Source organism: Polypterus senegalus, chromosome 11 (assembly GCF_016835505.1).
Source record: "Polypterus senegalus isolate Bchr_013 chromosome 11, ASM1683550v1, whole genome shotgun sequence".
Classification (NCBI taxonomy): Eukaryota; Metazoa; Chordata; class Cladistia; order Polypteriformes; family Polypteridae; genus Polypterus; species Polypterus senegalus.
In genome coordinates this window covers 75,126,791-75,154,385 of record NC_053164.1, presented here as the reverse complement: position 1 = coordinate 75,154,385, position 27,595 = coordinate 75,126,791, and the positions used below count along the sequence as shown (strand labels likewise).

General features: G+C 37.5%; 1 protein-coding gene across 2 annotated transcripts in view; it reads right to left on the bottom strand.

Moving 5' to 3' along the window:
• The window catches only part of LOC120539206 (breast cancer metastasis-suppressor 1 homolog), a 156,703-nt gene that overhangs the window by 105,134 nt on the left and 23,974 nt on the right, over positions 1-27,595 (bottom strand). For both annotated transcript variants that reach the window (XM_039769062.1, XM_039769061.1), the window contains exons 3-4: positions 16,992-17,082; positions 16,665-16,792 (exon numbers count right to left, since the gene is read on the bottom strand). In XM_039769062.1, the coding sequence (XP_039624996.1) occupies positions 16,665-16,792; positions 16,992-17,082 (219 nt within the window). The remainder of the gene's footprint in view (positions 1-16,664; positions 16,793-16,991; positions 17,083-27,595) is intronic.

Sequence of the window (27,595 nt, the reverse complement as noted above, 5' to 3'; positions counted from 1 at the left end):
TTTGATGAACCTCCGGGTCATAGGGCACAAATAAGTCTTTGGTCCTCTCTGCAGCTATCTCTTGCAGTCACCTGTGGTATCCGGCAGGGTCTTGTATAAAAACTACATAGTCCATGACTCCCTGCTGGTCTTCGGGGCACCTCCATACTGCAGGGAGGGCTCCATCTGGTGGCCTGGGGGTATTGACCGGGATGACAAGTTGGCCACATCTCACAATATATATATATATTGTGGGGTATAGCCCGGACACAGGTAGACATGCTGGTTTCACCACACACACACTTATTTATAGTTATATAGTACAAATAAGTGCACGAACCCTCAGCACCAATCACCCCTTTCAGACCTGGCTGCACAACAATGCCTTTCAGTCTTCAGACTGCCTCCACTCCTCTCCTCCAAGCTCCGTCCGCTTCCACCCGACTCTCACCCGAATGAAGGGAGGCGGCCCCTTTTATAGAATCCCGGATGTGTTCCAGCTGCTCTCCGACACTCCTCCGCGGACACTCCCCTGTGTGGTGGAAGTGCCGGCTGCGCACCCGGAAGCCTGCAACCAGGGCGGTCGACCCCACATGGTCAGGGGAAGACACAAGCCCTCCTCCGGTCCTCCTGGGCGTCCCGGCCTGGTCGCCTTCCCAGCTGTCTCTGACAATATACATATAAAGTATATATATATATATATATATATATATATATATATATATATATATATATATATACACATACAGTATTCATATATATATATATTGTCAGGGATGCCAGGGGCCATGACCCGGCCGGGACGTCATGAGGGACCGGATGTGGGTCTGTGCCCACCCCGGATCACGTGGGGGTTGCCTTCTGGGTTGCTCTGGGGGCCACGGGTACAGGGCATGGAAGCTCCAGCCTGTAGGGGCCAATGGTCACTGCCAGGAGGCGCCCCAATGCCTTGGGGACCTGTTACCTGTTGGGGAAGACTTTGGACGTTACCTGGAGATCTGCCGGGAGGACAGCCGGCACTTCCGCCACGCTGGGGCGTGGCCAAGGGAGGAATTCCGGGAACACCTGGTGCTCATCCGGGTACTGAATAAAAGGGGCCGTCTCCATTCATTCGAGGCTAGAGTCGGGGGGAAGGAGGACGAGGCAAGAGAGGAGAGTGGAGGCGGCCCGAAGAAAGGCATTGTGGCCAGGACTGTGACTTTGGGGTTTGTGCACTTGTGGACTGGAGGTCTTAGTGACCATTACTGGGGTCTGTGTGACTAGTGAACATTTGTAAATATTGTAAATAAACGTGTTTGTGGGTGACTGAACGTGTCTGCCTGTCTGTGTCCGGGTCAACTTCCACATATATATATATATATATATATATATATATATATATATATACTGTATATATACACATAGCATTCAAAGTCTGAATCGCAATCTGATTGTATGGGTGGTTACCTACCAGTTAATGCGTGTGGTTGGTCTGCAAGTCGGCAAAGATTCGCCACAGGTGCCCTCTCATTTGCGAGAAGCAAATCATAGGTACATAGTTAACTGTCAAATAATGCAAAGAGTATGCTACACGTGTTTCGCCCTATTTTGGGCTCATCAGGCGTACACACTCCACTCCTCATCAGAGATCGAACCTCGGATGTCAGACAAACGTACTTCAATTGTGACATTGTGAGAAAAAAAAAATCCTCTTCCAATTCCACATTCAGCCATACCCTCCCCAAACAATTTTTTTTAAAATCCCTTCTTTAGTCGATATAAATTGGAAGGATAACTAGATCACAGCCGGAGTTTTGCAATAGGTCACACGTTTGATCGTGCATGCTGGATGACCAGTGTGTTTGAAGAAAAGAGATCACAGACTGGTCAGTATCAAGTATCAAGTGGCAAATGCCATAGGGAGGAAACATTTAAAAAAAAAATTTTTTTGAATGCAACGCAATCTACCTGCGATCTACCGGTCGATCGTGATCGACGCATTGGGCACCCCTGCTCTAACCCTAAGCCTAAGCCTAAGCCTAAACCTAAACCTAACCCTAATCCTTCAGTGACTTAGGGCCTCATGTATAAACGGTGCATACGCCCGTTTCCACACTCACACTGCGAAGTATAAAAACTAAACTTGGCATAAAGCCACGCACATTTTCACACCAGCTAAATCCTTAGTGTACGCAAATTCTCTGCTCAGTTTTGCAAACTAGCGCCACCCAGCATCAAAGCAGTGCTACCGTTCCTGTGTGGTTCCCTTTAGGTTTTAGATTCACATCCCTGACACGGCTTTATCAAATGCACTGAAATTAACCACATATCGTTCATTAGTTTAAGGCATCTCATTGTAATCAACCCTTAACCATATAATGGTGCACCGAATGGCCAAACTATTCTAAATACCATTACTGCTTTAGTGTTGTTATTCCCAGTGCACCACTGAGTATCTAGCCCACTGTATCTGAGTGTGGAATCACAGCTGTACAGCAGCTGATCGATTATCGGTATACAGCATCTTGCACACGCTCAGCCATGCGCACAATCTATTTCAACTGTTCCCATACGGCAAACGCTTCAGAGCCTTTCCTGTAGGGACCTCGCGGTTCAGAAACACTTTTATCCTAAGTGCTCTAAACGCAATCAATCAGTCCGTCAATTGCTCCTGGTAGATCTGTTTGTACTTATAAGTACAATCACCTCACTGTAAACTTGCACTACAGTTATAATATTGCACAACCTGAGTAACTTTATAAAGCATGTATTTACATATGATGATGACTGGCTTATAAGTTGATTTAGATTTACAAGTGCTATCTTCTTGGAGCTCTTGATATCATTTTTAAAATGAAATACAGTAAAGCATGAGTATTACATTATACAGATAAGTTTTAAACTAAAATTATAAAATAATGTATATTGTTAATAATTAACCATGTGAGGACAAGGCCACGCAGCGCTAGCAACAAGCTGGTGCCCTGTTCAGGAATTGTTCCTGACTCGCACTGTATGCTTTCTGGGATTGGCGTGACCCTGGATGGATAGATGGATGGAATAATTAACCATGTACTATGAAGATATTTCAATGTTTCATAAACGTTTTGAAGAATCGGCCTTCTAAGCTTATTGATGGCTTGGCATCTATTACAGACCTGTGGCGATTGGTTATTGGAGAAAGAAAAGGAAGGACAGGAATTAGTACATTTGAGAGAGACAGTACTGCTGCAATAAATTATTTCATCAAAGTTCACACACGGCACAGCAAGCATCTTGCAGGAGGCAGGAACAATCTCTGGATGGGGCGCCAGTTCGTCACTATCACTGCACCACCGTGTTCCCATGTTTTATACATGCTTTAATCCCTATAATTATGAAAATGATATCAAGTATACATGTTAATATTTAAATTGTTCAGTGAGCTGTAATATCATGAATGTAATGTATTCTGTGTCCTATCAGAGAAGGAGAAGCCTGTTTAAGAAGCACGTAGTGATTCACACACATAGAGAACATAAAAGAACACATAGAAAGAAGAATTTAATGTGCTACTTTAGTTATGATGGGATCTGAGAAACTAGTAAATGAAACAATTTTTAAGATTAAGTTTATGACGTTCTACTTTGATCACAAAATAAAGTACATGATTAAAGTGGAAATTTTGAGATTAAAGTTGACATTTGGACATTTTTTTATATGGGTCCATATTTGGTTTTTCTTTTCTCTGTACCTTATCATATGACACTCAGACGGTGGGCTACGACTTGCCTTTTCACAGCGACTTTGATATCTGACCACTTCTTATTTATTTCGGACACTTTGCGATTTTCTGAACTTGCAAGTTTCTCCACCACTCTGTTACTCGATCAACTTTCTTTTGTTGTTTATATCACATTGCTTAAACCAACAAATAATACGTTTTTCCTTGCCTCCACTTGGTATTCACTGAAATTCTTCTATTTCCCCTGTGCTTTTGCCATTGTCTTTTCACAGAACGCTGAGCTTAAGGGGCTATTTATATTGATTTGCATATTCAAAGAGGTGTAATTCTGGGAGGATTGGGGAGTGGCAGAAGGCGCATGAACGTGTGTTACTTTTCACGCTGACTGGGATTTATGTAGTAGAAGAATGTGGAAGTTGACGTACGCAAAGATTAATGCATCTGGATTTTCTGCTTCTGTCCGTACGCCATGTTTTAGTGTGAATTCTACACATGGCTTATGCATGAGGCCCCTGGGCTCTAATGTTAAATCTTATATTTTAATGCCTATTCTTAAGATTTTCAATTTTTTAGCCTTAATCTTAAAATTTTGTTTTCATGTCACTGTCACATGTTCTACCCTACCCCGATTCTAAACTTTATTTTAGTGATTTAAGCCCTAATCTTAATAGTTTTATTGTTTATGACTAATCTTAATATACACTTTGATTTTAGTTTAGATGGTCTACCCCTACCCCAACCCCAACCCCAACCCCAGGTGACAGGGGCTCTAATGTTAAAATGATTCCAAACCTTAACATTCACATTAGTAGTCCTAATGTAAAGTTTCTTCTTTTTTAGCATTGATTTTAACCCTAATGTTAATAAATCCAGTTCCTCAGGTCAAAACTATACACTGCAGGGAAGTGTATATACTGTATGTGGACTGGTTTAATTATTTATTAATTAATTACTTATTTATGTATGTATTTATTTATTGAAATACTGGTTTCAAATAATGATTCTTCCCTTTTACTTATTCCTATTTTTAAAAACATTTTTAAGTTTTCTTTAAAAAAAGTATATATAAGTGTATGATTAGGTTAATTTTAAGGGGTGTGTATTTTAAATATTGTATGCAACCTCTTTTTAGACCTTTATAGTTACCTTTTAAGACACTTCTAGAAAACCTATTTATTGTTTAAATATTGGGATAATTTTAATGGGGAACAATTATTTATTGATATTGTGGGGTGGTTTTAACAGTAGGGTGGTGTGTATTTTAATTTAAAATATTTTTAAAGTCTTCACAGACTGTCTTCCTTCAATAACCCTAACCTAAGCCTGTAAGGAAGAAGAATATGAGCAGGAGGAGTTTCAGGACTGATTTCACTGTATTCAGTGGAATGTTCTTAAGACAGCTGCTATGAATGAGGATAGGACTCTTAACTCTGAGGAATACAGTTTAGTAAGTTTTCCAGTTACATAACCATTTGCACTGGTGTTATTGTGCCTGTCAAACAAATCTGGTCATATCCAAACAATTAACTGGATTAATTCAGAGGTCTGATCCAAACTTCATGCTCGCTCCAAGGCATATGCCTCAGGCAATGCCATTGAATGAAAAAAAATCCAGATATGATCTGCACAGAGCTATTAGAGAAGCCCAAGATGAAATACAGACTTAAACTGGAAAGTCACAACACTACTGCTGATACTCAAGAGTACAGTATGTAGCAGGGATTGGGAAACATCACAGACTACAGAGACAGAAGTACAGAGCTAACCACTGACAGCCATTTCTCTCTGGATGAGTTCAACGAATCCCATACCAGCTTCGAGTCCCACAACACTGAGTCAATTGGCAGAGAGGGAGCTAGTGAGGGCTCATCACCCCTGTTTACAATATGTAAAAAAGTCTCTGAGGAGAATAAACCCCTGAAGGCAGCCAGTCCACATAACATTGCTGGACATGCACTCAAAGCTTGGGTTTCCACCCTTGCTGATGTTCTAGCGAACATATTTAACCTCTCCCTTATACAAACCACAATCTCCACCTACTACAAAATAACCGCCCTTCTTCCACTGCCAAAAAAGGGTAAAGCTAACTGTCTGAATGACAACTGGCCCATTGCATTGACACCTACAGTGATGAAATGCTTCGAGAGAATCATTATGAGCCACATTCAGACATTCATACCCGACACAATGGACCCCCTACAGTTTGCAAATAGATCAAACAGGTCGACAGAGGATGCAGTTAGCACAACATTGCATACTGTTCTTACTCACCTAGATAACAAGTACTGCTGCGCCTGATTGCTGTTTATTGATTATAGCAGGGCTTTTAATACTGTGATACCAGCTAAGCTCACCAACAAGATTTCCACTCTTGGCATGCCTGATTAATTCTGTGTAATACCAATCATACTTTTAAACAGTTCACTAAGCTTGTAGTGCGCTTTTGGGGTGTCATATTATTTTGTGGGGCATAGTGGATAATGATATTGTCTCCAACAGTTCAGATATTTTTATTGAGGAAATAAGAGAAAAGCCAAGCAAAATGACACATTTTATTGGCTAAGTAAAAAGATTACAATATGCAAGCTTTCGAGGCAACTCAGGCCCCTTCTTCAGGCAAGGTAATCTTACCTGAAGAAGGGGCCTGAGTTGCCTCGAAAGCTTGCTTAATGTAATCTTTTTAGTTAGCTAATAAAAGTTGTCATTTTGCTTGGCTTTTCTCTACATTCATAATGGCTAACACGGTACAACACCCTAGTACTTGAGGAAATAAGAAACCCCTCCATTAGTCTACAGACCAAGTTATTCTAAAATATATATATCAATACAAGTTGAATAATGTTAATAATGCTGTGCTTGATTGACAAAAACAAGACAAGTTTAGGGGAACAAGTTGGATTTAACTCAACAAAACAGATTTTTTTATTTGTCCTAACAGCACAATGGCAATATTGTAAAATGATTTAGTGTAAGGAGACAAGCATTTAGGCAAGTTCTATAAATGTTACATTTATCTATTAAATTCTTGTTTATTCAAACAAATCCCTACATTTCTAAGTAAAGGAGATGACACTCACAAAGAATATGCATTTTTACTTGAAGTGAGGAGTTAGATTAAGAATTAGCTCATGTACAAAAGATAAGTGAACATTATAATTCAATAAGCAGACAGCAACCTAATGTCTCCCATAGCTACTAATCAGTCTCTTCTCTAATTACAAACAATTTCCACATAAATGTCTTTGAGTTGAATATTTAATTTATTTTTTCACTTTAAAAAATAATAAAATAATATAAAAAGAATTTGATTGCTTTCAGAAGGAACATAGACCTTTTCTATAATCTGACAGATGGAATGTTAGTGAATTGTTCATTTTTGCCTCTATTGAAAAGGAAAAAACTGTGTGAAAATTAAAAGACTTTACTTGTTAATTAAAAATTGCACTGTCAGGCCAAAAGTAACAAAACATTTTGCTTATTTAAAAATCTATCACCAAGCAGGGAAATAGAGTGAATTAACTGAAGCCGGAGGGCTTAATGCTGATAATTATCAGCATTTACATGAGGAAACTGTTTAGCTTTGAGACCAAGGTTTAAATTGTGCTATGTTGATAATGTCATGTTCAGTCAGCCATTCAGAAAAACATTTGCATATGAATTGACTTAATAATAAATGACTCTAAATGTGTGTAAGATGTTAATTCTATTGCTAAAATGCCACTGCATCTTATCACCATTTAAAATCAGATCTACTTTGGTAGAAAGCCCATTAAAATCTTACCAGATGTAAGAAACTGAAGTATAGAAACAAAGGACATATAGATGGGGAGGATACACCAGCTTAGGAAAAAATAACATCTGAGAAATATGGAAATAAAAGTTTAAAACCTGTGACTGCAGGTCATAGAATTCAGACAAAATCAGTCTACAATTTCCAGAGAAAAAAGTAACCTGACTGCTAGAAGACTGCTGACCTCTGGCTTCATTCTTAGAGTTACTGAGAGAAACTAGTTTCTATGTTAATAAATTATAATCAATTTCAAAGTACTATGATTCAAACTGTATATTAAAACAAATATATACTGGACACTAAATCAAGCAGAAAACCAAAAGTAAGAAAATATTATTACACTAAATATAGAATTCAGTACAGCAGAGTCAGGGTCTATTGCCTGGATATACTGTATAATTTATATCACAGTGCAGCTTTAGATGACTAGTGCAGTTTCTTGCTTTGTAATTTCCAATAATTGAAATGACATAAAAAAACAAGAGTGTTTCTTTTTTGCTGCTTCTAATATCACTGGATGCCACCACCCTACTGTGGATTGTTTCTGAATTTTCCAAAGTGAAACATAAGGCAATTAAGGATCTTTCCTAAAATGTCACACTCTGTCTAACCTATATCCTCTGCCTTCTGTTTATCAGTGAAGATGAGGACTACTAGATTTAATCATGGCAGTTAAACAAAAGTGGTAAATGAAGTTAATGTCTGCAGCAGTGACATCTCTTATCAAAAATTGTAATAGAGCTTTAAGCTCCTAAACTTATCATGTATAGTGAACTCTATAATGTAAAAAACTATAATGTAACATTCTCCAGTGGTCTCATTATTCCAGTCAGCACCCCCAGCCCTTGACCATAGATAAGGACAGTTAGGGGGGGTCCGAAAGAAATGAAACCTAAAGCCACATCCAAATTAAGATCGGCAAGCCCAAGTTCAAAGTACAGCCTTTCAGAGACTGACCTGGATCAGAAGGGAGAAAGCCCAGACTCCTCTGGACCACGGTCCGCCACATAGTCTCCGGCTGACAGCGAAATGGAGAGAGAATGTACGAGCATGAGTGAAGCAGGTCTCGATAGCTCGCCGATTGGAGAAGATCACCTGAAACTGGATAAGACCTTACAGTCTGCGGTTTCAACTACTCCACACAGGCTGGGAACACCGGCTACAATAGAGCCTGCCGCCTCACCTACAGTGCACAACAGCAGAATTGATCTGTCTGAACTGAAGGTGATGATTGCTGAGCTCATGCAAGAGATAAAGAAAGATATAAAGAAAAGCGAGAAGGCAAATGAGAAGGCAAGGGAAAAGGCAAATGAGAAGCTGCGACTGGAGCTGCAGCAGGTGCTGGGTAAATTTGAAGAGCACATTCAGGAAACCTCGTTTAAATTGAGCACACTTGCTGATCAACTGCAGGATGTCAAGGAGACATTCACGAATCGGATTGAAATAGCCGAAAATCTAGCTGCCAGTGCTGAAGAAAAAGCAACAACTGTCAGCTCCGAATGCAAAAAAACTCGGAGCCAGACTTGCCGCTTTGGAAGATGGAAGCAGAAGGAGTAATATCAGAATTGAAGGTCTGCCTGATTATCGAGAAAGTCCAAACCCAAAGAAATTCACAGCCGAACTATTATCTAAAATAATTGGAGAGGACTTTAAAGCAGATTCTGAGATAGCAGCGGCTTATCGCGTACGCGGATCAAATACCGTTAGACCTAGATCTTTTATTATTCGCTTTGAGAGATTATCATTTAAGCTAGAGGTGATGACATTCCTCAGACACAAGCAAGAGATTATATATGAAAATAACCACATTTGTATCTTCCCTGATATCTCTCCAGCAACAGCTACTAAACGCGCAGCCTTCTACAACATTAAACAGCGGTTACGGCAAGTCAATATCAAACACAGCCTCTTGTATCCTGCCAAACTGAAAGTGGAATTGCATGGTCAATTCTATGTCTTCACTAGCAAGGAAGAAGCAGAAAAGGAATTAAGAAAGCTGATCCCGGCACTATTTTGAAACATAATAGTGAGTCATAGCCGTTCTTGATATGACAAGGATAAATAATCTACTGTCTGACCTATTTGTTAAGATACGGGTTTTTATCATTATATATCCTCATTATTACTCAGACGCTATCTGTTTATATTTTAATTACAGCTATAGACATTTGTGCTTAATTCCTTTTTTTTTTCATCTAATTATTTTTTCTCTACCCTAAACGAGACTGTTCAACATCATACCCTTGGTTTATTGTTATTGCTATTATTGTATTAAGACTTATTATGCTTATTCTGGACCACTTTCTAACACCATTCCCCAGGTTTATTATCTGGGTGTATTATCTTAATACATTAAGATTGCTGAAGATTATATATATTTTAAGTTCATAGTTTGTTAATGATTAATTTTAGGCATATAGTATTTAGACTATATTGGTAATAGATATCTCTATTGTTTAATCCTAAAACGCTGCTGCGTGGGGGCTTGTTTTGCTTTGGACGTGCTCTGTCTCTGGGTATGACAGAGGACCAGGACTGTGTGAAGTGGGGTCTAGTCTCACGTGGGGAGGCAAAATTTTAAGCGGGGGAGAGAAAGAGAGCAGGCTATATCTATACCTAATCTATCCTTTTAATCTTTATAATTATAACTACCAACGTAATAATAGGCTGCATGGCAATAACTCTGGGGAAATAGGAAATTAAGGCTGAAGCTGTCTCACTTCCAGTTAAGACTATAAAATGACATCAAAAATTCAGAATCAATGTCTCCATGATGGGACAGTTAACTTCGTGAGCTGGAATGTTAAAGGCCTGAATCATGAATTAAAGAGAAAGAAAGTACTCTCTCACCTAACAGGTTTAAATGCTAAAATAGTATTTTTACAGGAGACCCACTTACTAAGCAAGGATCAGTTCCGGCTGCAAAAGGACTGGACTGGCCAAATGTTCCATTCTAGCTTTACAAAGAAAACTAGAGGTGTGGGAATTCTCATACATAGAACAGTCTCATTTGTAGCATCAGATGTAGTATTGGATCCTGAAGGGAGATATGTGATGGTCATGGGAGACTTATCTAACTGTAAAATGATTTTGATAAATGCTTATGCACCTAATGTTGATGATAAGGAATTTATACAAAATTTATTTGCATCCATTCCCAATCTGAACACTCATAAAATTATAATGGCTGGGGACTTTAATTGTGTTTTAAATCCACTCTTAGATAGGACTTCTACCACAGGGGGAACGACATCTAACACTGCAAAGATAATTACAAAGTTTATAACTGATCACAACTTATCAGACCCTGGAGGTTTTTAAACCCAAACTCAAGAACATATTCTTTCTACTCACCAGTACATCATTGCTACTCAAGAATTGATTATTTCTTTATAGATAATAATTTCTTGCCTGATTAAATCTTGCAAATACGATGCTATTGTTATTTCTGACCATGCACCTCTGATCTTGGAGCTAAAGTTACTATGCCCCACACACTCACCTCGCAGATGGCGCCTCAACCCGCTTCTATTAGCAGACGAGAATTGTACAGAATTTATATCCAAACAAATCAGTTTCTTCCTAGAGACAAATACATCCTCAGAGATTTCTGCAGGAATACTCTGGGAAACTCTTAAGGCCTTCTTAAGAGGACAGATTATCTCATATCTTTCCCACAGAAATAAATTAGAAACCAAGAAAGTAGCAGAGCTAAAAAGCAAATTACTAGAATAGATGAAGAACATGCCAGGCTTCCAAGCGAGGCTCTACATAGGAAAAGGCAGGCTCTGCATTCAGAACTAAACCTCTTGACAACTAAAGAAACTGAACAACTAATTTATAAATCCAGACATCATTACTATGAACATGGAGAGAAAGCTAATAAGCTTTTAGCTCAACAAATTCACAAGCAAGAAGTCCGCAACGCAATCCCAGTAATCACCAACACGAACGGAGACAAAATCATGACCACAAAAATATAATGCACACATTTCAGAGACTACTATAAATCCTTATATTCTACTGAGTTTAAAGAAGACAATACACAATCTAATGCATTTCTGGATACATTACAGATACCACAAATAGACACTTTTAGTGCGGAGGAACTCGATAAACCTCTGGCTCTATCAGAATTACTAGATGCTATAAAGTCACTTCAAGGCGGAAAGCAGCAGGCCCTGATGGCTACCCTGCAGAATTTTATAAGAAATTCTCCGCTCAGCTAGCTCCCCTCCTATTAGCAACATTTACAGAAGCCAGAGACAATCAAACTCTTCCTCAAACTTTTCGCCAAGCATTAATCACTGTTTTCCAAAACAAAATAAGGACTTATTACAATGTGCATCATACAGACCAATTTCACTTTGAATAATGACGTTAAAATACTCTCAAAATCATAGCTAGAAGGATGGAGAAAGTGCTCCCTCGGTAATATCACAAGATCAAACTGGATTTATCAAGGGCGACACTTATCTTCAAATCTTCGATGCCTGTTTAATGTAATATACTCACCAACTAAATCAAACACCCCAGAAATATTATTATCATTGGATGCAGAAAAAGCATTTGACATGATTGAATGGAAATACCTTTTACTACATTGGAAATTTGGGTTTGGCCCGAACATTTGTGCATGGATCAAATTACTGTATACCAATCCAGAAGCTTCAGTTTGTATCAACAACATTTGTTCAGACTACTTTAAACTAGAACGTGGTACCAGACAAGGATGCCCCTTGTCACCACTACTGTTTGCAATCGCCATTGAACCACTGGCAATACACTGTCGAAATACTGATCAGATAAAGGGGATTATCAGAGAAGGACTGGAACAGAAAATTTCTCTATATGCAGATGATATGGTACTGTATATATCAGACCCACAAAATTCTGTGCCTGCAGTCTTAACAGCACTCACAGAATTTCAAAAGATCTCTGGTCTCAGAATTAATCTGAATAAAAGTGTACTCTTTCCAGTGAATTCTCAAGCATATAATATTAGATTAGATACCCTACCTTTTATAATTGCAGAACAGTTTAAATACCTAGGGGTAAACATCACAAGTAAACATAAAGCTCTTTATCAACAGAATTTCGCCTGCATGGAAAAAATTAAGCAAGACTTGCATAGATGGTCAACCCTTCATCTTACTCTAGCTGGAAGAATTAACACTGTTCAGGTGAATATTCTTCCTAAGCCCCTTTTTTTATTTCAAAACATCCCAATACAGTGATCCCTCACTATATCGCTTCGACGTTCGCGGCTTCACTCCATCGCGGATTTTAAATGTAAGCATATCTAAATATATATCACAGATTTTTCGCTGGTTCGCGGATTTCTGCAGACACTGGGTCTTTCAATTTATGGTGCATGCTTCCTCAGTTTGTTTGCCCAGTTGATTTCATACAAGGGACGCTATTGGCGGATGGCTGAGAAGTTACCCAATCAGAGCACGTATTACGTATTAAATAAAACTCCTCAATGATATACGATATGCTTCCCGCACGGTGCTTCGCACACTTAAAAGCTCTAACAGCCCGTATTGATTTTTCATTGTTTGCGTTTCTCTGTCACTCTGACATTCTCTGCTCCTGAAGGAGGGGGTGTGAGCAGAGGGGCCGTTTGCACAGTGGCTGTTTGCTTAGAAGATACAGATGCTCCCTAAAAATGCTGAAAGGCTACCTTCACATTGATGCCTTCATTGCGGCCTCTTTATCGCAGTGCTTGCATACTTCAAAGCGCAACAGCCCTATTGATTTTTGATTGTTTACTTTACTCTCTCTCTCTCTGACATTCTCCGCTCCTGACACGCACCTTGAAGAGGAAGATATGTTTGCATTCTTTTAATTGTGAGAAAGAACTGTCATCTCTGTCTTGTCATGGAGCACAGTTTAAACTTTTGACTAAAGGGTGTTATTTTATGTCTAGAGGGCTCTAATAATGTTAAAAAACGTATTTAGAAGGTCGTAAACATGTTTTCAATGCTCTAACTGCGAAAATATTAGATTTATAAATCAAGAATCCTACTTCGTGGAAATTCATTTATCTGTACTGTATAACTGTGCGGAGAATATTTATAAACAGTGTGGGAGAGTTTTTAAGGGCTTAAAATATATAAAAATAACCATACAAACATATGGTTTCTACTTCATGGATTTTCACCTATCGTGGGGTTTCTGGAACACAACCCCCATGATCGAGGAGGGATTACTGTATATATTAATAAATCATTTTTTAAGCAATTAGATTCAACAATAACCTAATTTATTTGAAACTCAAAACATCCATGTATCCAAAGAACGACCTTACAAAGACAAAAGACAGAAGGTGGCATGGCTCTACCTAACTTCCAGTTTTATTACTGGGCAGCAAGCATACAAGACATAAAAACCTGGACACAAATAGAAGAACAAACCCAGGCTTGGTCCGCAATAGAAATAAAATCCTGCAGTACTTCTTTATATTCCCAGCTCTGTGCCTCAATAAATACAAGTTATCGGCAATATACTAATAACCCAATTGTGCTTCACTCACTTAGAATATGGAACCAAAGTAGAAAGCATTTTAAGATGGAGAAGCTTTTATCTGTGGCACCTCTGCAAGAGAACCACCTCTTTCAACCTTCGCAAACACATGCAGTTTTTAATATCTGGAAATAATTTGGGATTAACTTACTCAGAGATCTTTATATAAACAACATCTTTGCATCCTATGAACAATTACATTCCAAATTTAACATTCCAGCTACACATTTCTTTCACTATCTTCAAATTAGGAACTTTGTTAAACAGAACCTTCCCGATTTTCCTCATCTTGCACCCCCATCCATGCTAGAAAAAATACTGCTCAATTTCAAGGACTCAGACACCATCTCTGCAATACATAAAATCATTTTACAGTCCCTCCCTTTCAAAGATCCAAGAGGACACTGGGAAAAAGATCTCTCAATTAATATATCAGAAAAAGAGTGGACAGTAGCAATGCAGAGAATTCACTCGAGCTCCATATGCGCAGAGCATACAATTATTCAACTGAAAATTATATACCGAGCACATCTGTCTCGTCTAAAACTCTCCAAAATTTTTCCAGGGCAAGATCCAACCTGCGAACGCTACAATCAAGTCCCAGCCTCACTGGGTCACATGTTCTGGGCCTGCACCAAATTACCATCATTCTGGATCAAAATTTTTAACTACCTTTCAGACAGCCTTGATCTCACAGTCCCTCCTAACCCATTAACAGCTGTGTTTGGGGTTCTTCCAGATGAGTTTAAAGTGGAGAAGGACAAACAAACGGTGATTGCATTCACTACACTTTTGGCATGCAGACTTATTCTGCTAAACTACAAAAATCCCAACTCTCCTCTTTTAAGTCAATGGGAAACCGATGTTTTATACTACCGGTATTTGAAATTGGAAAACATCAAATACTCAGTTAGAGGATCTGTACAGATTTTTTTCAAAACATGGCAGGATCTAATCAGTAATATTTTAAAATAAGCTCTTAAAGCACAGAGGAAGCAATTATTTCTGTATTTCTTTTTCTTCTCCATTCATCTCTATTGGCTTATCAAACTTATTAATTTAGGTATGTTTACAAGCCTTAAATTTTACTCCGTTGGCCTTGCTCTCTCTCTCTCAGGAGTGGGGGTCGACTTGTTCTCAATTCTACTTTTTGTAAAAATTGATTGATTTGTATAGAATGATTGCAATAAAATTAATAAAATTTAAAATAAAAATGCTGTTTCACTCCTTTCACCTACTCAAAACAAGTCACTCTTTTTCAACAGAGACAGTGAGTTAGAGAAATAGATAGACGGAGAACCAAGGCCTTGGCAGTGCCAAATGTCAACCTACCCGTGACAAACCTGCCTGCAAACCAGTCCAGTTCAAGCTGGAGAATTCAGTCAGATAGAAACAATTGCATGTCATCATCTACAAACATCAGAGATGAAAGTCCCACAATAGGATATTCTTCTAGCCTCAGGTGCACTTTGCTATTCTGCCTATTAAAATCACATGTAGAAATGAGGCTTAAACCTGTACTTTAAATAGAATAACTTAAAAGGCAGTCATTGATATTGTGGCGTGCTAATATCAGATCTGAAGAAGTGAAGTACAATAGTATATCTAGTCACAAATGTGAAAATGGACCAAAAATCTAACTGGGTTACAATGGCAAGAACACATTGGTGAATCCTTTACAGTATTCCTATAATAGTTTAACCAAACATTTTACAGATTTTCTTCTAAGTTCTGAAAAACAAATAAAAAAGGGGGCTTTTATGCTCTTAATAAACATATCATTTATTATAAGTTTTGTTGAAGGTAGCATGTAAACCTTTAAGTTTAGCAACTTGTGGCATCTTCTGTAGCAGCATTCATTTTATCCAAATGCAAATATTTTGTTGAAGGTAGCATGTAAACCTTTAAGTTTAGCATCTTGTGGCATCTTCTGTAGCAGCATTCATTTTATCCAAATGCATACTGCAGTTACTGATTACATATTGGCTTAAAGGTACATTTTAACATTTCCTTTTTAGTTTGAAAGTATCTTCTGTGTGTTTAATCAAATTCTCTTTATCTAATATAAGATATTGAAAATTAGATCATATGTCATGTCTACTATAGGCACAGACAATTTTGAAACCTATTCAAACTTTTTCTCAGCTGTTTTTAAGGAGAGTTATTAAAAATGATAAATTAAAATTAAATTAACAATGAATTATTACTGTGCTGTGCTGAACTGTTGTGCATGTATATGATCTATTATTCAAAATGTTTGAGTTAAGAATATTTGCATTTTATTTGCTCCAGGACAGTAACTTTCCCTTTGATATAATTATACCACATCCACTTATTGCACCAAATACTTTTGGGATAGGCTCTGACCAAGCTGCAGCCCTGCACTTACATTACTACTGCATGCAAATTGAGCTGATTGTCTAATCTTCATTGCCCCAATGCAGTTGAATGGGAGTACACAAATATGAGTGCCCTGCCACAGATTATCTATTTTTCACTGTTTGTTCCAGCCTCATGCCAAACGTTAATTGAGACTCGGTTGAAGCAGCAACATGGGGCTATTTACCGATATTGCAAAGAAATAAACTCTAGACAATTAATTACACTTCAAAGTTCAAAGTTGTATCATGTACAGCATGTAGACAAAAAGTAACAACTTATTACCAGCAACCTCTGTACGAATCTTCATGTTTTTCTGCAGTGCAGCCAAGGGTTCAATGTATTCAATTGCTTTTTCTGCAATAACCTCTTCCAGCTTGGTTCTGACTTGGTTTAGTTTCTCCTTGAACAGTCTTTAAGAACATAAAAACAAATTTAAAAATTGTTGCTCCACTTGGGAATATAATTGTAACTGTCATACAACAGTGAGATTCAGATTTCACTTCAAAAACACACCCTAAATTTAATTATTCCAACAATTCCGCAGAAACTAAATAGCATGGATATAAAGTTACTGAAAGCCTCAGCATAAATGTATGAAGGAAGAGTTACTTGTCTTTTAAATCCAAGAAATGCTTTTCCAGGTCAGACATCTCATCAAGGCACTCCAACCTTCGTCTTTCACAGTCTTCATCGTCCATTTCTGTATTCACAAAATCACATATTAACAAATAACACTATTAATTTCCCATTTAAATAATTCTGCTCTAAAAAGTTGTATATTTTAATTAAACAGAAAGAAAGCAATAAACACTCTAATAAGCATTCCATTTTGAATATGAAACAAAGCAATAAACATTGTATTTTGAAAATGAAAAATGTATCATGTGTATCAGTCAATAGTTATTTCCTACAAACCAATATAAATTTCCCCATTGGATTAATAATGTTTATCTAATCTAATGTAATCAATATCATGCCCAGTCACAAGACATTTTATGTAGTAAGATTACAGTGAACTATAAAATTTAAAAAATGGAAAAATACAATATTAAAAATGAGCACGTATGGAGCAGAATTACTGTTAGTAACTTTAGACTATTTTGGATGTGTACCTAGCAGACTTAATACATATAGAAAGTCTACAGTATAGCTATACAGTAACATATTTCTTTCTAGATTAAATTACCAATGTCATACTATACAGTGAAGAACATTGAATTTTCCTAATCAATTTTCAAAACTAGAAGGTCAAGGAAATATTTTAAAGTGAAGCAGTGACGGTAAAATCACATTTAATTGTGGGGGCTAAAAACTGTGAGATAAAGGGACAGGAATTAAAGCTAAAGAGTACAGGTGGATATTCACATAGTTTTGAATGGTGATGAAGACAGAGCCTCAAGAAAAGTACTTCTCAACCTGAGGTATGCGTACCACTGGTGATATGTGAAGAATTACTGTGTGGTACACCAGGGAGCACAAAGGAAAAAATACGCAAGTGTGAGTGAAGGAAGGGAGGGTTAGAGAGAAGCACTTCAAGGCCATGAATTTCAACATAGAATTGCTGGCGCCCATTACTTAAATATTCCACATGGTTTGATAAAATAAAGCGGGGCAATTGCACTAAACGTTCAAGGCAAGAAGTGTTTCATTATTAGCTCTTTTATGCCGTTATAGAATTAGAAATAAAAATACATGATTAGTGCATGTTTTGAGAGCGCAATGTTATAAATAATCATCTGTCAATGGAGTATGTTTAGCAAGTGGTGACATTATTCACTTTTTAATAAAGTGCCATACAAATGTGCATTAAAAAAAGAGAATCCTCAAATTTATCCTCAGCTTGGGTCGGTGCCTATCCTGGTTACAGGTGGGCATAGGACGGGATTCAACCATGGATAGGGTGCCAACCTCCAACAAATCCGACAATACATAGAATGTATAAATAAATTTATTTAGGTAGTGTATCAACAATTGGTAATGATTTGAAGTACAAGGCAAATCCCTCAATTCATACGACATGCAATGTGATAACAGAAACACAAAATAGTGATGCTCCAATCAACTGGTCAATTGGTAAATTGGCCGATAACAAAAAATGTTTTTTTTCAGCATCTGCTTTTCTAAGCTTCACAGTACTTTAGTTGTTGTACTCCTTTATACAGGGTATTACAGTACTTGAGCTAGCATATGTCTTTCTTTGCTGTGAACTTTCTGTGAGACAGAGTTTACCAATGAGAAAAGATATGAATAGTAGTTTTTACATTAAAGAAACTGTAGTAATAAACCGAGAAAAAGGAATCAGAGGAACCATCCTGTGTAATTAAACAAGCAGAAAGAAAAGCTACTCCAATTAATTCAGACGTTTCTTTTTTGTCACTTACAATAACATGAACACTGCTTGCGTGAGTTTGGACAGTGGACGAGGTTGTGTTAAGTACAGCAGTTCTCATTGTCAATTAGAAAAAGAAGAGATAAAGACACATTTGAAATTGCTGCTTAGTAAACAATAGGCCTGCTAGTTTCATAGGAAAATTTGTCTGTTTTACTTGTAAACTTATTAAGCATGTTAGCCTTGTACTGTATCTTCTTGATAGACATGTTATGAACATCTCATAGATATACAGATTTTTAAAATATTTGTTCTGTATTAATTATTTGTGTGTATAATACAGAATAAGTTTTGGTAATAAACAACTACTGCATAATTGAAGTGGTAATCCACATTTATAATTACCCCTCAAGAATCACGAATGTCTAGCAACTACACTGTTAAAAACAAGGCTGTATAAATAAAGTAAATGTATATTTTAACAGCAAAAAATGCTGTAGGGTAATTTATGATTAAAAATGATTAAAACTAGAGAATTTGTTGATTTAGGTATTTTTAAAAGCCTTAAATTTTACACCGTTTGGCTTGCTCTCTCTCTCAAGGGTGGGGATCGATCTGTTCTTAGCATAATTCTTTTTTTTTTGTAAAACCTGGATTGCTATGTATTGATTGTAATAAAATTAATAAATAAAAAAAAATGATTAAAACTTATAAGTGTGTGTATATTTACATTTAAACAGTGCTTAACTGCAAATATTAATTAACAAATGTATGATTTTTTTTGTTTGAAGATTATTTAAGATTTGTTTCAGATAAATACATTACAGAAAACATTAAACAATATGACAAGTTGTGATTAAGAGAAGCTTTTTATTTTCTTTAATGCCATATCTATTATGGATAAATGTTTTTCTACATATTTTATTAGTTAAAAATTATTATTTTAAGAGATTTTATTTATATTTTAGTATTTTTATTTTTGTTCACTAAACAATAAGCCTACAGAATTTCATTTTGTTAATATAATATATAAAGTATACCAAATACCAAAGTCAACACTTTAGAATAAGGTTTGTACGTGTCTGGTCATGTAAGAGCATAGTATAAAAAGTTTTTTAATGGTCTATGAAAAGAAAAAACGGGATTAGTTTCAGAATCGGACAATCCAGTAACATCATATTGCTGATCAGCATCAGCCCTAAAAACCTTATTGAAGCATCCATAACAATCTCAGAGACATGCAACTACAATGGTTACTGAAACAACATACCTAATTCATGAAAATGAATCAGCTAAACACTAAATTAGTATTGTTCATTGGGTTTTTTGAAACCAGAGTAAAGTTTATTAGTATGGCCAGTAAAATTTGACTAAAACACATATTACATGTATTTTAGTGGCACAAGAATATTCTACTACAAATTTTTAAAGCTCTATTGTCTATCCATCTCATTTATTAAAGTACACATCAGTGTTCAAAATGGCCCTAACTTGAGAGTTAATAATTTCAAAACTCTATTTGGTCAGTAAATGGATTGCATATTCATTAATGTAGCAATTAACCAAGCTGCCACATTATTGGCATGTGTAAGATCATCAAAGTTCCCAAAGAAAATCCCAGGAAATTCAAGCAAGCATCAGTTAATTCCAGTATTAATACTGAATGCATTGCCTCATATGAAGATGTTTCATTTTAATATTCAAATTCTAAGTTTAGCATAACCTATTACAAATAATACTTATAAAATAATCTTTTTCTAGAATTTATTTAAAGCAAATAACATTCCATACAAACTTAACAAAACAAAATTCAATTCAACTCCCACCAAAGAGTATGAGAGGAAGGCAAACAGCCAGAGTAAAACTTTAAGAGTAGAAAAGAGGGAGAAGAACCATTTTCCTCAATATAAAAGCGTATTCTAAAATTCTAAAAATTGATTAGATCCTGCCAGGTTTTTTAAAAAAGTTTTGAACAGATCCACTAAATGAGAACTAGATTTTTACCAATTTCAAATAGTATATGACATTAATACCCAATGATTTAAAAGAGGTGGGCTTGGATTCTTCCACTTGAGCAAGATAAGTCTATGTGCTAGTAGTGAAGTAAAGGCTATTAAAGTTTGTTTGTCCTTCTCTACTTTAAGCCCAACTGGAAGTACACCAAGGCTGTCTTATAGGCATTTAAAAATTTTGGTCCAGAATGATGCTAATTTGGTGCATACAATTGCAATGTTCACAGGTTGGATCTTGCCCTGGAAACATTTTGGATAATTTTAAACAAGATAGATGTGCTCGATAAAAGATTTTAAGTTGAATAATTGTATGCTTTGTGCATATAGAGTTAGAGTGAATTCTGTTCTGTGGCTGCCTTCCACTGCTTTTCTGAAATGTTGAGTAAGAGATCATTTTTCCACTGTACTCTGGGATCTTTGAAAGGAAGGGACTTTAAAATGTTTTTAAATATTATAGAAATGCTGTCTGAGACCTCAAGACTGATTAGTATTTCTTCTGGGAGGTGAGGAAAATTGGGCAGATTATGTTTAGCAAAGTTTCTAATTTGGAAATATTGTGTTGATAGGAAGCAAAACTTGGAGTGTACTTGTTTGTAGGATGCAAAGACATTATCTATGTACAAATCTCTAAGTGATTTAATCCGGTACATTTTTCAAACATTAAAAACTCTAAGTTTGAGAGGGTGGAAAAAGGTGGTTATCGTGTGGAGGTGCTGCAGATAAAAGCTTCTCTATCTTGAAGGTTTCCTACATTGGTTCCATATTCGAAGTGAATGAAGAACAATTGGGTTGTTAGTATTTTGACAACACCTTGTATTTACTGGGGCAGAAAGCAAGGAATATAAAGAAGTACTGCAGGATATTATTTCTATTGCGGACCATGCCTGTGTGTGTTCATCTATTTGTGTCAATGTCCAGGTTTTAATTGCTTGTATATTTGCAGCCCAATAATAAAACAAAATTTTAGGCACAGCCATGCCACCTTCTGCTTTAGGTTATTGTAGAGTCGCCCTTTGGTTGGAAATATTCCAAATAAATGAGGTTATGATTGAATCTAATTTCTTAAAAAAATTATATCTTAATATATATGGGGATGCTTTGAAATAGAAAAAGAACCTTAGAAAGAATATTCATCTTGACAGTGTCAATTCTCCCTACTAAAGTGAGATGGAGCGTATACTATCTATGCATGTCTTGTTTAAGTTTTTTCATGCAGACAGAAAAATTTTGTTGAAAAATACCTTTTATGTTTACTTGTGATGTTTACCCCTAGGTATTTAAACTGATCTGGGATGATAAAAGGGAAGGTGTCTGTGCTGCTACAGCAGCCTGTGATAATATTGTTATCAGACTGTTTGGTACATTCCTACCACCACCCCCTATTTCATTAATACATATTGGTATGTCCCTAGCTCCCTTTTTGCTATTGGCGCTGGTTTAGTCCAACGTTTGTCAACCTTTAAGTATTTGCGACCCGAGTTTTCATAACAGTTTTAATCGCGCCTCCCCCCACGTTTTTTTTTGAAAGGAGCCCACTAATACCAATTTGTTCTTTTTTAATTGATATATCATAGATGCATATTTTATTATACCTACTTAACTTTTATTGAGATTTATCTAACTCTATTTTTCTAGTATCAGAATGTAGTTTAAGTTAATTTGTTTTGGTTTCATGATGTATTTGATGTATTCTAGATGTATTTTTCATATTTTTGATTCTTGTTTTCTTTTTTTCACATCTTCGCGCCCCCCCACCCCCTCCAGGGGGGCCCCAAAGATTGAGAACCACTGCTTTAGTCTTTGCTTTACCTTCCGCCATATTGTGTTTTAGGTTAAGGAAATTATCGTCCTTTTACCTTCGAGTTCTCATGGTTTTAACATCCTAATACTTGTATGACTTCTTGCCAGGAATCAATATTAAAGAATACGGATTCTCAGCCTTGACTTTCTTGGTGAGTACAACTATCTGTCCACGTTCACTACAACAAGTGGGGAGACGCACACTCCGTACGGACTGGGTCTTGGGAGAGAAGCCTCGCTAATACGGCGTTCGGGGACAGAATAGTAAAAGGTTGGATTTCTAATGCCTGATCGTGTCGAGCCTGGGGCTAATCATAAGACTGTTGTATATATTCCTAACTCCGTTACTTTGGGGCAACTAGCAAAGAACCGTTCCTTAAGTACTTGTATTAATTACGCCTAAAATGCTCAACTCTTTAAACGCAGCTAGGCAAGGACAGCTCAAACGAGGATTACAGTTTATTTTGCTTATTTTGTCTTTGTTCAGTTTACTTAGTAATTTAACTTTTAAGTTCCACGCAGTTGAAGGGCTGTCTACAAATATCATTGTTTAATGACTCACTGCATAGCAAAGGAGCTATAACTTTCGCGCCGACACGGCTGCGCTACTGTTTGCTGGACTTTCCGTCACCCCTGCGTGCACGCTCTCGGCTCAGCCCCGCCCAGCTGAAACTGGCGCAGCGCTCCTCATCTCAGTATGTCTCAGCAGGAATCAGCGCATTCACTTGAATTGGAGTCCCCGGAAGCAAAAGGCGAATTACTCCCACCTCAAGATGATATTGGAATAGAAGGTGAACTGTCTGCCCTATCTAAACGCACTGTTAAGCCATCTTTAAAGGTCAGAGAGGGGTTTGAAAGTCAAAGGATAGAAATGTCAAACAGACTTTGATTTAACACTAGAATTACCAGAGCCTACGAAAAAACTCGTAAATCCGTCCCACCTTAAATCTTCTTCTTAAATCCCTTCACACCTCTCTGCCAGCATCCTTTGTCCTCTAAATGTGCTGATAAAGAGAAGCTAGAAGCAGCCAGCTATTCCATCCCCCACCAATTTAGAACGTGCATGAACTTCTCTCAGCTCATGCCTTGATTGAGTATCTGGGAGTGAAGTGAAGTTTTAGAGTGGAAATAATAGATCGTTATTTGGAACACACGCATTTCATTTCTACAGTAATCTGTGTAAACACATTGTTAAAACAGAAACGTTTTTTATATTCTAGTAGTAGATGACAAAATGTAGGCATAAACTATATAATGTATGAAGCCTGAAGTCCAAATATCAAAGAAACATTTTCACAAAAGGTACAAATATAACACAACAATTGCGCTTTTATTCAAAAATATAACTGCAGAAACAAAAAGCCGCCTTAACATGCGACATTGACACCCATTTATTATTAACTGCCTCCGTGGCGCAATAGCATCAGCTGCCACCTGGGAATCAAAAGGTGAGTTCGATCCTGCACCACTCTGTTTTGAGAACTAAACTGCTCTTAGTCTTACTATTTTAGAATAAAAGCATACATTTGATTTTAGTCTGTAACAGCCGGTATAATTTATGATCCTTGCAAAGGTTAGCTTTGTTTTTTTTTTTTTAATTCACTTTTCATTCTCTCGTCGCGTTCAGGATCAATCCATACAACCCCATCTGACATGGCTGTTTTCACATAAAGACGCGCTATAGCTTTGCAGTGTACCACGATGCATACTAACGCCCCCCCTCCCCCACCCCAAATGTTCAGACACACAAACGCTGGCGAAGCTGCCTTCTTCATATCTCACCGTCACTTGATTTTCTTTTTATTCACTTTTATTGAGTGTTCCTGCCAGTCCCCGCATGTTGCTATGTGCTGTTTCTTTTGTACTCCAGGACATGCAGAGGAGAGAATGGTAAAGAGCAGTAACTTCGGCGCTATATGCAATAATCAGACACTCCCCATCTGCCCGTGTCGCTCAAACACAGGAACATATGTTGGTGTAAAAGTATAACAAAAGTGCAAAAAGTGCAACAAAAATGCAAGCTGTCGTATCAATCGCCGACTGTAACTTGCTTTCTTTTTTCTTCGGTTATACAGGTAGTCTTGAATAAAAGTGCACTTGTTTTGTTTGCGAAATTAAGTGTCTGCGTGGCATTACTTTTCGTGGCATTACACGTGTATTTTTTGAGCATGCCCGTTTGAGCATGCTCAAACACAGGAACATATGTTGGTGTAAAAGTATAACAAAGCAAGTGCACTTTATTCAAGACTACCTGTATAACCGAAGAAAAAAGAAAGCAAGTTACAGTCGGCGATTGATACGACAGCTTGCATGGTGCAATGCTAAGAAGTGCTGATTTCCATTCCATGCAATATAAAATCACCACATTCAAATATTAACAGTTCCCACACACCCAAGGACCGCCCTTCCTACATTTACGACACGTGTACTTGTTGCAGTGTACAAACCTCTCTGTGCTATGGTTCCTATTACACTGAATGAGCACCTGACGCTGTACTTTCTTCCCTGGGGGAAGGTCCCACATCAGAGAATTTCCAGTTCCTGCATAAATTCACACCCGATCTGACGCTGTTCGTTTTCAAATAATATTGCATTAGTGCGATAATGTTTTCACATATATTGTCTCTTTCTTTCAGGTGTGTAATCGAAACCACAGCATAGAGAGAAGTGTGTACATTGCTTCTTACAGGAAAAGGCGAAGGAAAAAGTGCACTTGAATAAAAGTGCACTTTTGTTATACTTTTACACCAACATATGTTCCTGTGTTTGAGCAACCCGGGCAGATGGGGTGTCTGCTTATTGCATATAGCGCCGAAGTTACTGCTCTTTACCATTCTCTCCTCTGCATGTCCTGGAGTACAAAAGAAACAACATACAGCAACATGCAGGGACTGGCAGGAACACTCAATAAAACTGAATAAAAAGAAAATCAAGTGACGGTGAGATACGAAGAAAGCAGCTTCGCCAGTGTTTGTGTGTCACAACCCTTCGGGGGGGGAGGGGCGTTAGTATGCATCGTGGTACACTGCAGAGCTATAGCGCGTCTTTATGTGAAAACAGCTGTGTCAGATGGGGTTGTATGGATTGATTCTGAACGCGACTGAGAGAATTAAAAGTGAATTTAAAAAAAAAAAAAACAAAGCTAACCTTTACAAGGATCATAAATTACACCGGCTGTTACAGACTGAAATCAAATATATGCTTTTATTCTAAAATAGTAAGACTAAGACCAGTTTACTTCTCAAAACAGAGTGGTGCAGGATTGAACTCGCGACCTTTTCATTCCCAGGCGGCAGCTGATTCTATTGCACCACGGAGGAACTCAAACGATACAGGTGTCAATGTCACATGTTAAGGCGGCTTTTTGTTTCTGCAGTTATATTTTTGAATAAAAGCGCAATTGTTGTGTTATATTTGTACCTTTTGTGAAAATGTTTCTTTGATATTTGGACTTCAGCTTTCATACATTATATAGTTTATGCCTACATTTTGTCATCTACAGTGAACCCTTGTTTATCACGGTTAATCCGTTCCAGACTCTACCGTGATAAATGAATTTTTGCAAAGTAGGATTGTTTATTTATAAATCGAATATTTTCGCAGTTAGAGTATAGAAAACCTGTTTACGACCTTCTAAATACGTTTTTTAACATTATTAGAGCCCTCTAGACATGAAATAACTCCCTTTAGTCACCATTACGCTCGTATTACCCAATATATTAAACAAAATAAGAGAAAATAAGACATATTAGACGTTACAAATATCATATTACTAGGCGCACTCACCTTTTAAGGCGACCAACTTTTATCCTCAATTTTTGTGCACTCCATGTGTACATCAGGCATGTAAGTGTAGGGAATGAGAACATCAAAGTGCCCATTCATAACATCTCCCGAAAACCTACATTTTTTTTATCCCCTCGAGTGCCTGTCCAAAGTCGTACAATGTGAGCTTGAATCTGTACCGCTAAAGACGGAGTTTCATGCACTAAATAAGCTATAGATGAGAATAAGCAAGCACCATCTCCCCTGATATTTACTACGCGGTGAGGCATTTGTACTCCATCAACATTAATTATTTCCAGAGACATAATTTTGTCTATTTTTCCAGCGCATCGCGCACAAAAGCAAGGAAACGATGAGAGCACCAGAAATCTGCTCACATCGCGTCACTTCATACCTCAAGCCGCAAGTAGTAAGTCTGTAATAAGCGGAATACCGCTATGCTTTGCACTCACGGGACGGAAGGACAATCCCGAACGCTTTTATATAGTAGATTATTGTACTGTACATTTAATTGCACACAACCACTAACCTATGAAGGCACGACCTCAGTAGGAGAGTCTTCAGAGGTGGTGCAGTATCTTCAGCAGGTGCGTTGTTGTCTTCAGTGAAGAAGTACTAGGAGTAGGCAGTGGGTGTCTGGGTGCGCGGCTGAAGAACATCTTGATAGGCAGTTGCTGGCGCTGTCTTTTCATATGCATGAGGAGGCTTTTGTAGGGTATTGCCATCTTTAATCATATCCAAGAGTTTCACCTTCTCCTGGTTAGTAAGCATCTTCCTCCGGCGCTTAGTTTTATTGTCAGAAGGCTTAGAAAAAGCAGCACGTTTAGAAGCCATCATAGGGCTTAGATAAAAGTTCTCAGAAAGCGCATGCGTAGTGACGTAAGCGTGTATGAGAAAAAAATCGCAATAGAGTAAAGCTGCAAAAGTCGAAGCGTGATATAGCGAGGGATCACTGTACTACTAGAATATAAAAACGTTTCTGTTTTAACAATGTGTTTACACAGATTACTGTAGAAACGGAACAGACATGAAATGCGTGTGTTCGAAATAACAATCTATTATTTCCACTCTAAAATTTCACTTCACTCCCAGATACTCAATCAAGGCATGAGCTGAGAGAAGTTCGTGCACGTTCTAAATTGGTGGGGGATAGAATAGCCGGCTGCTTCTAGCTTCTCTTTATCAGCACATTTAGAGGACAAAGGACGCTGGCGGAGAGGTGTGAAGGGATTTAAGAAGCGATTTAAGGTTGGTCGGATTTACGAGTTTTTTCGTAGGCTCTGGTA